Source organism: Gobio gobio (genome assembly GCF_949357685.1).
Source record: "Gobio gobio genome assembly, chromosome: 16".
Classification (NCBI taxonomy): domain Eukaryota; kingdom Metazoa; phylum Chordata; class Actinopteri; order Cypriniformes; family Gobionidae; genus Gobio; species Gobio gobio.
Window position 1 is genome coordinate 49,865,171 of NC_137109.1, and position 15,102 is coordinate 49,880,272.

A 15,102-nucleotide genomic window follows, 5' to 3' on the forward strand; every position below is an offset into this window, starting at 1 on the left:
CACACACACACAGGCCGTCAAGTCAGAGAAAACCCAACCTGATGAAGCTCATCCACAAATATCAAAACATCTCGAGGCGCGTTTAGCTCCGATGACGTGAATACAAACAACGGAGAAGCATCGCGCGACGGCTTAAACTCCAAAGCCCCGCACGTGAAATAAAGGTACCGAGATATTTACATAATCGATCCAAAATGTGACAAAAATCAAACTTATTGTTAATCCATCGCGCTGACGCGCAATCTCAGTTCTGCTTAGATCCCCAGCTGCCCCTCGAGTGGCGAATATGCGAGATCTACTATGGAAAAGGAGCCGTGTGTGAATATTAATTTGGCGACGTGACGTCTGCGGAATAGCGCGGAATGATTGGCCGTTGGTGCGTAGGCGGTAGTCAGTTGGCGAATGAGCGGGTAAGCGTAGCCTTATGAATAATAATTAGATACTTGACTAGAAGCTAGCGGAAGGTTACCAAGCAACGTCAGCATTATCTGATTAATATTCATAAGACAAGTCTTTGCCGTAGTAGGATAGCAACAGAAGAGCGACTATGGAGCCTCGAGTAGGACATAAGTCACACACAATGGATGAAACTGCAATCTTAAAAAAATACAAATAATAAAATAAAATTAAATTCTCGCGCGCGGACACCTGACATGGAAGCAATAATTATTTATTTGAAACTAATATTTTGTATGTTAAAATGTTTTATAAATGCAGTAAATAGCCTACCACTGGTTACTACTTTAGTGAAAATATTTTATTAATAATAACACCAACGATACATAATATACTAATTACAAATTATATAATCAAATCTTTAAAATAATTATTTTAATATACGAACAATTGTTAAGAAAACTGTGGTACCTTTTTTGTACAAGTGTTTATCAAAATAATGCGTACTTTTTGTAGTAATAAAGTAAATTATGCATAATTACATGATGCAACTAAACCAAACCCTATAGTAAATATTATGCTTTTAATTATTATTTGCATACTCAAATCACGTCATACTATAGTGTTTTTGCAACAACTAGGTTGTATGGTAAATATGTTTGCAGATAAATGGTCTTTTGCGCCACCTACTGTCCATCTGGACATTATACTTCATCTGGTCAACTAAAAGAAAATAAATCTACTGTACTCTGCATAAGAAAATAAATAAATAAATAACCCATCAAAGGGTCGTTTAAAAATATTCTGTCTAGTGACATAAACATATAATGTCAGTTATAATATCTTTTTAAAGAAGATTAGAGTCCACACCAAAAAAAAAAGAAAATATAGTTGGAATCACTACGATTTTTTCCCACCGATGAACGATACAAACAATGACAGCCAATCAGAATCCTGCTTTAACGAGCGCGAGCATTTAAAGCGGCAGAAACTGCAGCCGCTAATAATATGCAAATATAGTTATCATTACTTGTGTTATTGAAATTAAATAGTTTATTCAAAGTCAAGTCTTCAAAAATATATATTTTATCATGATCTAAAATGATCTGTTAAACTAAAACTTTAAGAGAAACTCATCATTAAAAGTATTTTATAAATAAATACATAAAGTAAGAATAAGATAAAAAATAAAGTTATATTATGTGAAATAAATAACATTAAAACCTGACCTCGTTGCAGTTCGCAGCCAGACCAGCGGGTGGCGAGAGAGTTTTACAGTTTTCTGCTGTAAAAGCACATAATACAAAATAAGAGTCCCTGTGTAAATTACAATACAAACGAAATATACTGAGTAGAATGTGAATGAACAAATGCAGTGACAAAATAACAAAAACTTTAAGTCTTGAGAAAATATTTTATTGTTATTTAAATGAGTACAAACCCTGTACTAAAGGAAAATAGATAATCTATGGTTATAGAAATTAAACACACGATAACAATGCAACACATATCTTGACAAAGAGGAGACAATAATCAGAAAATAAAATAAACCTGCCCCTTGTGTTTGGCAATAACGACAGTTGGAGAACATGAAGGCAATTACATAATAAAAGATCTTATTTACTCAAATATAAATCTTTGACCTCAGGTCAAATTTCAGTGAAAATGTGCAAATTGGTTCATCCAACCCAACATCATTTCTTCAACTCAAGTGCAGCAAAAACAGTTTTTCTTGGCATTTATCTGAGCCCATGGCACACACTAAGACAGGGGTTTTCAAACTGGGGTCCGGGGACACCCAAGGGTCCTCCGGAAGGTTCTGAGGGGTCTCCAGAAAAATTCAGAGAATAAGAAAAAGCTAAGTTATTCTCACTATAGTCCCCTTTATCTCGCTCACTGGGGTTGTAATGCAGTTTTATTAACGCAGTACGGACGCTGCTTACATACATTTATTATGAAAGTTGCTTATACAAATAATGTTTAATTGAAAATGAAGGTTTATACAGCCAATTTAAAGCTGCACTATGTAACTTTTCCGTCCACTAGAGGTCGCCTGTTCAAAACAAAGGCGTAGTTTGATGACGGCACGTTTGAGCGCAGAATCTTGGGACATGTGGTCTTCACCTCACAGCCGGTGGGAAAGAATCGGGACAGGACTCGGGCAGAAATCATGTTGATGGAGGAGATTATTAACGTTACTGTAGTGAAGCAGAGCAGGAGCGAGTGTTGTGGAGCTGAGGAACCACTGGAGCGATTGTTAATAAGATGAACGCAACACACGCCTCACGAGCAGCGGGACTTTTATTATGACACAGTCGCCTGTGGGACTTTTATTGTCCCACAGTCGCCGGCGGGACTTTTATTATGCCACAGTCGCCTGCGGGACTTTTATTATGCCACAGTCACCTGCGGGACTTTTATTATGCCACAGTCGCCTGCGGGACTTTTATTATGCCACAGTCGCCTGCGGGACTTTTATTATGCCACAGTCGCCTGCGGGACTTTTATTATGCCACAGTCGCCTGCGGGACTTTTATTATGCCACAGTCGCCTGCGGGACTTTTATTATGCCACAGTCGCCTGCGGGACTTTTATTATGCCACAGTCGCCTGCGGGACTTTTATTATGCCACAGTCACCTGCGGGACTTTTATTATGACACAGTCTCCACTTCCGCTCCTCCGCTCATGAGTGTGAGGTAACGCAGCTCTGTTGATCATATTACACACATCTGAGTGTGTGTATGATGGGATGGCGTTACTCTGTGCGTTCTCTCAGCGGCTGCTATGACACTTGTTCACACTGCAGTGAGAGTAAAGCGTTTCTGCAGAATAAAACCGCAAACCGAGGGGAACGCAGATCTGATGTCATCGTCAGGCCACGCCCTCACACGTCCCGGTTCCTCGGGTAAAATAGCATCTCACGATTTACAAATAGTTGGAAAAATTTGGGATATTGTAAGTACTCAACTGAAAAAAATATATAACACTGGCCTAGTGGATTCTGGATATTTTACTGAAAAAATGTTACATAGTGCACCTTTAAGTTTGGAAACGATATGTTGTATTTATTGCTATCTATCAAACGGTTTAAATGTTGTTTTTCCATATACATTAAAAATATAGAGATGTGTTTTAGGAAGGGGGTCCTTGGCATTATCCAGTTTGAAAACCCCTGCTCTAAGGCATAACACAAGTGTTTGCTGTATCTTCCCTATCCGGTGAAGGAGCGGTTCAGCAGGAGCAGGAGCATCAGGAGGCCGGCGGTGGGAGCGGCTCGTAGGGCCGGAGCCGAGCTCCTCATCAGGCACTCCACCCGCGACCAGGAGCCGTTATTGGGCAGCGCGGCGATCCCCAGCGTCTTACACAACACGTTATACACATCCACTGTTCGAATGGGACCGGCGCGGAAGTTTGTCTTGAAGTCTGGAGAGAGAGAGAAACATCTAAAATGACCACCAGAATTCAGAGGTGGATAGTAACTAAGTACATTTACTTGAGTACTGTACTTAAGTACACTTTTTGAGTATCTGTACTTTACTGAAGTATTATTTTTTAGGGAAACTTTTACTTTAACTTCACTACATTTGAAAGACAAATATCGTACTTTTTACTCCACTACATTTCTATCAAGATCCTCGAAGTCAAAAGTCGTTTCTGTGGCAGCTTTGCAAGTCAGTGGATGATTTTGTTTCTTCTTTAAAAGTGTTTTTTTTTTTTTTTGCAAAATGTAAATGTCTGGGAGAAAGAGAAGCATAGACGTATGGATGAATCTGAAAAAGCATGATGAAAAAGCTCAGTTCAGTCTGTTTTTTGTGCCTCTCAGATGCCAGAGTTCGAGTAGCGAAATGAATAGAGCTTTCTTTTGTGTTTTTTCACACTTAAACAGACCAATACACACAAAATGTCCATTTTTATTTTGGAAAGTATTCATGTAAACAAAGTTGATTATGTCTTAAGTGAACATGAACAGTTGGGGGAATATCGGATGTGTATCAGTGTGTAGGATTTGTGCATTCTGCCTTAAAGTGACAGCAGCTTTGTAAAAAGCTTTGTAACTTTTAAGTATTTAAATGAGTTTAAGGTGGTCGTATGGAGCATCACTGACTGGCTTAAACCACCATGGCAGTGTGTGCATTTATACAACAATGCAACAATAATAAAATAATGCATTGACATAAAAAAGGAAATTTACTTTGATACTTAAGTACTTTTAAAAGCAAGTACTTCTGTACTTTTACTTAAGTAAAAATATTTTTTAACAACTTTCACTTGTAACAGAGTAATATTTGACCAGTAGTACTTTTACTTTCACTCGAGTAATGGAGTTGTGTACTTTGTCCAACTCTGCCAGAATTATTTCAGTACCAATTGTTATGTGTATGAGTCCAATACCCAATAACAATAATACAGATATTTAAAACACTGTCTCTTCTGCATTTATTTGATCAAAAATACAGTAATATTTGAAAAAAGGAATAATTAGGATTTTTGAAACCGTTAGGTGTCTTATTATTATTTAGCCAATGAAGTCAATGGCAGCCCATAGAACCGTTTGCGGGAAAGTTGTGAAATTTGGCACACAGATAGAGGACTGACCCAACATTAAAGGTCCTGTTCTTCGTGATCCCATTTTTCAAACTTTAGTTAGTGTGTAATGTTGCTGTTAGAGCATTTATAATACCTGTAAAATGATAAAGCTCAAAGTTCAATGCCAAGCGGGATATTTTATTTAACAGAAGTTCCCTTTCAAAGCCTACAGCGAACGGCCGGTTTGGACGACATCCCTGTACTTCCTGCTTTAATGACGTCAGTAGAACAGTTTGTTGACTAACCTCCGCCCACAAGAACGCGCGAAAAAGGGGGCGTGGTCTTGTTGCTCACGCGTGGATAAGAGGAAGTGTTGCGTTCGGTTGCGTTTGTATAGTTTGTTTGTCGCCATGTCGTCGAGACGCTGTTATTTTCATCCCGGAGTCAAGTCACCTTTGTTTGGCTTTCCCAGGGCCGCTGTACTTAGAGATCATTGAGCGCATGCATCTCCGTTATGGTGAGAGGCGCGACATTTCCGGTAACGTGCGCTAAGCTGCTGACGAATCACAACACGGGAACCGCTGGCACAATCAGAACTCGTTACGTGTTTCTGAAGGAGGGACTTCATAGAACAGGGAAATCTTTCAAGCCGTTTTGAGGACAGTGAAAACAGCGGTATACAGATCAGTAAATTGTGTGAAAAATACTGTGTTTTTTTACACGCTAAACATGAACACATGTTATATTGCACACTGTAAACACAATCAAAGCTTCAAAAAAACACGAAAAACGGGACCTTTAACCACACCAATTTTGCAGTCAAACAATCCCTCTAGCGCCACCACCTGTCCAAACGTTCACTCATGTTTATGCTAATAACTTTTGAACCCTTATGCTGCGTTCACACCAGACGCGATTCGCGCGAGTGATTTACACGTTAAGTCAATGCAAAGACGCGAATAGACATTCTGCGGTGCGATACGCGCAAAGTTGAAAAATCTGAACTTTGGCGGATATTCGCGCCGCGTTAACCAATCAGGAACTTGCTCTGGTAGTGACAACACTGAGGAGAAATTCTGTATATTAATATCTGGTTCAGACAATATGATTCTCACTGTGATAACATTAAAGGACATGAAACACAACCCAGTCTCTTTTTGTTAAATGCAAGTTTATGTTTGATCAATAATACAAAAGTATAAGTAAAAGGTATAATAAGCTAAACATAAAATAAAGCAAACAATTCAGTCAAACATTCAGAGTCAGTTCTAGTCGCTACAACGGTAACGTAAAGTTAAATAGCCTAAAAATAAAAAAGTTCACTTCACTTTGCCCTCAGCCTAAACGATTTGCCAGGGAACAAATTATAGATCCATGAGAGCAAAGATGTACTTCCAAAGATGTACTTATAGATCCATGAGACCCAAATAGGCACTCTTTTTATAAATAAACCACAGATGTGAGCTTTAAACCACTACATTATCGCCTGAAAAAGTCTTAAAACTATGTTTAGTCACACATTAACAGTAGATTTGAACAAAACAGATTTGTAAATACAGCCCATGTCAGCCATTTCTCAACGAGACGAGCCGCTGGCAGAAGCTCCGCCCATGAGGTGAATTCACGTCTGTTGTGAAGTGAATGTCACACGCGAATGAAGCAAGTAAACTCAAAATGTTGAAGCGCCCAACTTCGTGCGAATAGCGCAAATTATTTGCGTCATTCGCGTCCGGTGTGAACGCCACATAAGGGCTAGAAACAAAATTCCCCCCATTTTGAATTTTCCCAAAAACCTACTTTTTCGAACTCCTTCTAGGCCATTGCATCGATTTTCACGAAAATTTAACCAGATCATCTTCAGACCATGCTGACAAAAAGTTATGGAATTCAAGCTGATTCGTCAAATCGTTTTCGATAAACGCTCGAACAAATTTTACGTAGCGGTTGCGAAAATACACTTAAGGCTATATCTCTGCAACGCTTTATCATATTCAGATCAAAGTTGGTACATGTCATCACAAGCATGACCTGAGGCAACATGCAGCGTTTGGGCACAGCGCCACCTACTGGTCCGGAGACACGAAAAATGGCTTTTTGCTTATAACTTCTGAACCGTTTGTCCATAAAAGTGGTCTCCTTAGATTCGGGACGTCATGCCGAGTCGTCTGATATCCATTTTTACCATATCGGCCATTTTGTCTGTCGGCCATTTTGAATTATGTGCTTAAATGCTGTATTTTATGAACACATGAATGGATTGTTATGAAACTCGGTATGGGTCATCAGTACGATGCCCTGAAGGAGCCTGAGAAGTTTTGAAACAGTGCCACCTAGTGGAGAATTCGTTTTTTCAAACGCTTATAACTTTGGTTGTGATTGACTTATTTTCATGGGAGTAACTTTTCTCGTCTCCTGAATCTTTGCCGAGTCCAACGATAACAGACTTGCCAGGTTTCGGCGTATGGTTTGTGAGGCGCTGTAATTAAGCGCTTAAAAAACATTAGTTGATATCTTCGAAACCGCTAGTCCGATCGAGATGAAACCAGCGTCAGAAGTTCAGAAACATAGGTCGATAGCGAAACGCTAATGCCCAAATATCAAAATATTGATAGTAAGGGGGAGTAAAATCCAATCAAAGTCAGGTGTCAGTCATTTTCTACGTGTTTTTTCATATAAATGTCTATAACTCCAAAACGTAATGAGATATTTTCACCAAAATTGACATACACATGTATGAGCTCACTCTGAGGACACATACAAAAAATGGTAGGATTGTGCCTCTTGGTGGTGCTATAATAGAACAAAATATCACATTGGCTCTATACAACTCAATGTTTTAATGTGGGGTTTTAACATTTTTGCTTAAAATTGTCTTAAAATGTCTTCACTCATTTTTTTCAGTTGGTCTGCTGCTAGCTTCCTTGTTTGCTTCTGTTGCACTATATTTTATTCCTGTGATCAAAGTTGAATTTATCATCATTACTCCAGTCTTCAGTGTCACATGATCCTTCACTAATCATTCTCATATGAGGATTTGATGCTCAAGACACATTTATGATTATTATTGTCGGGATTGTAGTGGAAACTGTGATACATTTTATTTGAATTCTTTGATGAATAGAAAGTACCAAATTGATCTGAAACTGAATCTTTTGTAAAATTATAAATGTCTTTACTATCACTTTTGAACAATTTGATGCATCCTCGCAGAATAAAAGTGTTAATTTCTTCCAAAAATGAAATGGTAGTGAATAAAAACGTAAAAAATTTTCATACAAATTATATTTTTTATTAGTGCTGTCAAATTGATTAATTGCATCTAATATAAAAGTTTGTGTTTATATAATATATGTGTGTATATATACAGTATTACACCGATCAAGCATAACATTATGACCACCTTCCTAATATTGTGTTGGTCCCCCTTTTGCTGACCCGTCGAGGCATGGACTCCTCTAGACCCCTGAAGGTGTGCTGTAGTATCTGGCACCAAGATGATAGCAGCAGATCCTTTAAGTCCTGTAAGTTGTGAGGTGGATCGGACTTGTTTTGTTCAGCACATCCCACAGATGCTCGATTGGATTGAGATCTGGGGAATTTGGACTCAAACTCGTTGTTGTGCTCCTCAAATCATTCCTGAAGCATTTGTGCTTTGTGGCGGCGCATTATCTGCTGAAAGAGCCACAGCCAGCAGGGAAAACTGTCTCCATGAAAGGCTGGACATGGGCTCAACAATGCTTAGGTAGGTGGGACCAGAGCCATAGAGAGAGAGAGTTGCGACAACTCCATAGACTCCAATGGAACGTTTTTTTTTACAGCAATGGCGGCTCGTGGAGACTCTCAATAGTTCCCGGAAGTAGCAGCCGCGCCATAGAGTTACAGCAGAACAGACCGTTTGTGATGCACTTTTAAAAGGTAAGACGTTTAATCAGTAAGATTTTAAATTATCAGCACATCTTAATCAAAATAACTTGTACATTAAAGCCTGCTTGTGTAGATTATTTATCATTAAAAAAATATATATTTTAAAAACAACATCGCTGTAACTACATAATCATGCTACATACACATGTCGATGTGTAATACAATTATTGAAAATCAATGCATTTATTGACTATTAATTACCAAAAATCGCAGTTCTGTCACTGTGACTATCAATTTGAATTGCCCGTCAAAGCACTTCCTGGAACTATTCGAGGTCTACATGAATCACGTGACCATCAAGCGTTTTGAACTTCCGTTGTCGCAACTCTCTCTCTCTATGGCTCTGGGTGGGACGTGTCAAAGTAACCCATCACGGTGGACAGGGGTCAGGGGTCAGCATGGGCACTGGTCAGCGGCTGTGCCGCCCCATACACAACAAACTGAGATGCTCTGTGTATTTTGACCCCTTTCTATCAGAACCAGCATTAACTTCTTGAGCAGTTTGAGCTCCAGTAGCTCGTCTGTTTGATCGACCACACGGGCATCAATGAGCCTCGGCCGCCCATCACCCTGTGGCCGGTTCTCCACTGGTCCTTCATGACCCTGTGGCCGGTTCTCCACTGGTCCTTCATGACCCTGTGGCCGGTTCTCCACTGGTCCTTCATGACCCTGTGGCCGGTTCTCCACTGGTCCTTCATGACCCTGTGGCCGGTTCTCCACTGGTACTCCATGACCCTGTGGCCGGTTCTCCACTGGTCCTTCATGACCCTGTGGCCGGTTCTCCACTGGTCCTTCATGACCCTGTGGCTGGTTCTCCACTGGTCCTTCATGACCCTGTGGCCGGTTCTCCACTGGTACTCCATGACCCTGTGGCTGGTTCTCCACTGGTCCTTCATGACCCTGTGGCCGGTTCTCCACTGGTCCTTCATGACTCTGTGGCCGGTTCTCCACTGGTCCTTCATGACCCTGTGGCCGGTTCTCCACTGGTCCTTCATGACCCTGTGGCCGGTTCTCCACTGGTCCTCCATGACCCTGTGGCCGGTTCTCCACTGGTCCTTCATGACCCTGTGGCCGGTTCTCCACTGGTCCTCCATGACCCTGTGGCCGGTTCTCCACTGGTCCTTCATGACCCTGTGGCCGGTTCTCCACTGGTCCTCCATGACCCTGTGGCCGGTTCTCCACTGGTCCTTCATGACCCTGTGGCCGGTTCTCCACTGGTCCTCCATGAGCCTGTGGCCGGTTCTCCACTGGTCCTCCATGACCCTGTGGCCGGTTCTCCACTGGTCCTTCATGACCCTGTGGCCGGTTCTCCACTGGTCCTTCATGACCCTGTGGCCGGTTCTCCACTGGTCCTTCATGACCCTGTGGCCGGTTCACCACTGGTCCTTCATGACCCTGTGGCCGGTTCTCCACTGGTCCTTCATGACCCTGTGGCCGGTTCTCCACTGGTCCTTCATGACCCTGTGGCCGGTTCTCCACTGGTCCTCCATGACCCTGTGGCCGGTTCTCCACTGGTCCTTCATGACCCTGTGGCCGGTTCTCCACTGGTCCTTCATGACCCTGTGGCCGGTTCTCCACTGGTCCTCCATGACCCTGTGGCCGGTTCTCCACTGGTCCTTCATGACCCTGTGGCCGGTTCTCCACTGGTCCTCCATGACCCTGTGGCCGGTTCTCCACTGGTCCTTCATGACCCTGTGGCCGGTTCTCCACTGTTCCTTCATGACCCTGTGGCCGGTTCTCCACTGGTCCTTCATGACCCTGTGGCCGGTTCTCCACTGGTCCTTCATGACCCTGTGGCCGGTTCTCCACTGGTCCTTCATGACCCTGTGGCCGGTTCTCCACTGGTCCTTCATGACCCTGTGGCCGGTTCTCCACTGGTCCTTCATGACCCTGTGGCCGGTTCTCCACTGGTCCTCCATGACCCTGTGGCCGGTTCTCCACTGGTCCTTCATGACCCTGTGGCCGGTTCTCCACTGGTCCTTCATGACCCTGTGGCCGGTTCTCCACTGGTCCTCCATGACCCTGTGGCCGGTTCTCCACTGGTCCTCCATGACCCTGTGGCCGGTTCTCCACTGGTCCTCCATGACCCTGTGGCCGGTTCTCCACTGGTCCTTCATGACCCTGTGGCCGGTTCTCCACTGGTCCTTCATGACCCTGTGGCCGGTTCTCCACTGGTCCTTCATGACCCTGTGGCCGGTTCTCCACTGGTCCTCCATGACCCCGTGGCCGGTTCTCCACTGGTCCTTCATGACCCTGTGGCCGGTTCTCCACTGGTCCTTCATGACCCTGTGGCCGGTTCTCCACTGTTCCTTCATGACCCTGTGGCCGGTTCTCCACTGGTCCTTCATGACCCTGTGGCCGGTTCTCCACTGGTCCTTCATGACCCTGTGGCCGGTTCTCCACTGGTCCTTCATGACCCTGTGGCCGGTTCTCCACTGGTCCTTCATGACCCTGTGGCCGGTTCTCCACTGGTCCTTCATGACCCTGTGGCCGGTTCTCCACTGGTCCTTCATGACCCTGTGGCCGGTTCTCCACTGGTCCTTCATGACCCTGTGGCCGGTTCTCCACTGGTCCTTCATGACCCTGTGGCCGGTTCTCCACTGGTCCTTCATGACCCTGTGGCCGGTTCTCCACTGGTCCTTCATGACCCTGTGGCCGGTTCTCCACTGGTCCTCCAAGACCCTGTGGCCGGTTCTCCACTGGTCCTCCATGACCCTGTGGCCGGTTCTCCACTGGTCCTCCAAGACCCTGTGGCCGGTTCTCCACTGGTCCTCCAAGACCCTGTGGCCGGTTCTCCACTGGTCCTCCACTTTTGATAGAGACTGACCACTGCAGACCAGGAACACCCCACAAGAGCTGCAGTTTTGGAGATGCTCTGACCCAGTCGTCTAGCCGTCACAATCTGGCCCTTGTCAAACTTGCTCAAATCCTTACGCTTGCCCATTTTTCCTGCTTCTAACACATCAACTCTGAGGACGAAATGTTCACTTGCAGCCTAATATATCCCACCCACAAACAGAGATCATCAGTGTTACTCACTTCATCATGTTATGCCTGATGTGATTATTCAACTTTTAAACATGAATTAGTATTTATTTATGTTTAGCGATATTATTATACAGAGTAAGCGTGTGTGTGCTGGACTTCACCTGGTCCCTGTGCCAAAAAAAATCCCCTCATGTCCACAAACTCGTTGTCGTACCCGTGCCAGCCGTGCTGCCAGCCCTCCGCCTCCAGCGTGCCGTTCTTCCAGAAGGGCAGTTTGGCTTTATTCTGTAAAGACAGGCAGAACTCTGGGATTAGACGATGTCCTTGTGTTTTATCTCTTATCCAGCCCAGGGTCACGGAGGGGCGGCGATGTTTTTGTAGTGACCCAATGACGCATCAGGAAAGCACACAAGAGCAAGACTGTTGTTTCTGGACAAAATGGGGCTTTATATGCAAGACTGCATCATGTCTGAAGCGATTCCTGTCAGCGGCCGCATTGGGATTGTACAACGCAATCACACGTGAGGGAACAACAGATGGAGAACGTTGCTCAATGATACTGTATGTTTGAGTAGTGCAGATAAGCACCAGCAGACTATATGCAAGTATAATTAAGAGATATTATAGCCCGGATATCTACATCTAGATTTGGTTGGATTGTTATAATCGTAAAACAAGCCCATAAACAGACACAAGGACAGATTCTGTGCAGAGAAACCTCTCTCACCTCTGTGATGAACCATCCGGGCTCGGCCACGAGGGTCAGCGTGGAGATGAACCGGCCCTTCCTGTAGTGGTAGCGCTCTGGGATCTCTGGTTTCTTATAGACATTCATGTTGTTCACTTTGCTCAGGTTGAGATATATCTGAACCAACACACACACACACACACACAGAGTCGGGTTAAGCCCCTGAAGTTCACACTAAACACCAAAATATAAAGAAAAACAAGAAATTAAACAATTGAGTTTATTCTGAACATTATTCTGAATGGTGATTTATTTAATATTAAATTAAATTAAATTAAAATAATTATTTTATATTATATTATATTATATTATATTATATTATATTATATTATATTATATTATATTATATTATATTATATTATATTATACAGAACTCTCGTAAAGCTTACATTCTCATTACTAGAGTGTGAAAAGTAATATAATATTTAAATGGTAAAATATGGTGGTATTTATAATATAATATAATAAAAAATATTTTTTTATAATATAATAAATATAATATAATTAATATAATATAATATAATATATTATAATTTAATATAGTTAATATAATATAATATAATAATATAATATAATTAATATAATATAATATTTTATAATTTAATATATTATAATATAATATAATATAATAAATATAATATCATACAATATAATATAATATAATATAATATAATATAATATAATATAATATAATATAATATAATATAATATAATATAATATAATATAATATAATATAATATAATATAATATATAACATAATATCATATAATATAATATAATTATAAATGAAATGCAGTTCAACAAATACCAAAATACCATAAATATTTTACAATTTAAATATATATATATTTTTTCATAATAGTAATGAGAGTGAGATTTTTGTAATAAAATAATAAGAATATTTTATTAATTTAAATTATTTAATATTTTAAGTAATATATTAAATGCAGTTCAACAAACACCATCATGTATAAATATTTTACAATTCAAATAATATTTTTTTTCACAGTATAGTGATGAGAGTGAGATTTTTGTTAGGAGAATTTATTAAAAAATACAAAAGACATCTTAATGGTCATAACACTATAGGGCTTTACTTCCGTTTTACAAAATATAATCTCTTATTTGGGCTGAAATGTGATGCACTGTTATTACTCTAGTATTTATAGTTATATATTAAATGCAGTTCAACAAACACCATCATGTAGAAATATTTTACAATTCAAATAATATTTTTTTCACAGTATAATGATGAGTGAGATTTTTGTTAGGAGAATGTATTAAAAAATGCTTAAGTTAAATGCTTAAATGCTTAAAAGTTAAATGCTTAAAAATGTTATCAATGTTTAAGCATCCAGTAATTTACCCACTGAAAAGGTCAAAGTTTAAATGCAGCAGCAGGTTGAAGACAGCTGCCTTTCTCACAGCAATGCAAGAGTCAAAATGGCGGATGGAAAATAAACAAGGGCTGTTTTTGGCCTTGAGGCTCATGGAAAACACACAGACATGTTGAGCTCACCTCCTCAAACTTGTCCTGTTTGGGCCACAGACTGACCACCGGCCCCCTGTCCATCATCTTAATGACATGTGACATGTCAATGTAATGATCCAGTTCAATGACTTTCTCCATCCACTTGAGCTCCGTCATGCCGTGATCAGAGAACAGCACCACGTTTATATCATCTCTCATATCCTTCTCCTGACAAACAAACACACGTGTTTCAGATGGCCAGGTAGAAAATGTTGTTCTTTCTTTCTTTAGTGTGAAAGTACCTTGATTTTCTGGTTGAGGGTCTGGAAGGCCTGGTCCAGTGAGCGAATGGCACGCTGTATTTCCGGAGAGCGCGGCCCAAAGTGATGCCCCTCCACATCAATCTTCTCATAATAAATACCTGCCATGTCTGCTTTATTGCTCCTGTTCATCAAATAATAACAAACACACTTCATGAGGACCTATTATGTGTTGTTTTCCTGCTTGAATGTTGATTATTTTCCTCATATCCTCCATTATTGCGGCTCGTCTCTTCCCAGTCTGTCAGTAACGCTCTGTTTACTTCCTGTCTCCATGAAGCCCCTCCTTCTGGAAAGCACACTGTGCTCTGATTGGTCGGCTGGAGCAGTGTGCTGTGATTGGTCGAGTGTTTCCGGCCAGTTTTAACACACTACTAATGCCACCTTCACGTGCTATCGGAAATTTCGTACTTCCCAAGTTGTGATTACGAGCTTGTCGGAATGAACAGGAATCATGGACACCAGGTTTATTCTTGCCTATTTATTGGGATAACCTTATTAAAACCAATATGACATGTAGTGTCACATGCACTGACAAACATAAATGTTCAGAATGCCCTGTTTTACTGTCATGACGAGTGAATATTGTAGAAAAATGACCCACTAGAGTTAATACAGGTTTACAAAGCCCCACAAAAATGATGCTGTGAGGAGACAACAACCAATAACACACACTTATTACAGACACATGAATATTAAAATATGATCACGGAGAGAGAAAAAAAC

The 15,102-nt window shown here is 41.3% G+C and overlaps 2 protein-coding genes across 2 annotated transcripts in view; both read right to left on the reverse strand.

Annotated features, from left to right (window-relative positions):
• snx25 (sorting nexin 25) overlaps nt 1-279 on the reverse strand; it is a gene marked incomplete at its 3' end in the record, with an annotated part of 106,206 nt that extends 105,927 nt beyond the window's left edge. The window contains exon 1 of the mRNA XM_079839289.1: nt 1-279. This exon is cut by the window's left edge and continues 572 nt beyond it.
• Nucleotides 280-1,792: 1,513 nt separating this feature from the next.
• enpp6 (ectonucleotide pyrophosphatase/phosphodiesterase 6) overlaps nt 1,793-15,102 on the reverse strand; it is a 31,284-nt gene continuing 17,974 nt past the window's right edge. Inside the window, exons 4-8 of the mRNA XM_079839466.1 lie at nt 14,359-14,500; nt 14,105-14,284; nt 12,564-12,701; nt 11,998-12,121; nt 1,793-3,820 (exon numbers count right to left, since the gene is read on the reverse strand). Coding sequence (XP_079695592.1) covers nt 3,609-3,820; nt 11,998-12,121; nt 12,564-12,701; nt 14,105-14,284; nt 14,359-14,500 — 796 coding nt within the window. The 3' untranslated portion in view covers nt 1,793-3,608. The remainder of the gene's footprint in view (nt 3,821-11,997; nt 12,122-12,563; nt 12,702-14,104; nt 14,285-14,358; nt 14,501-15,102) is intronic.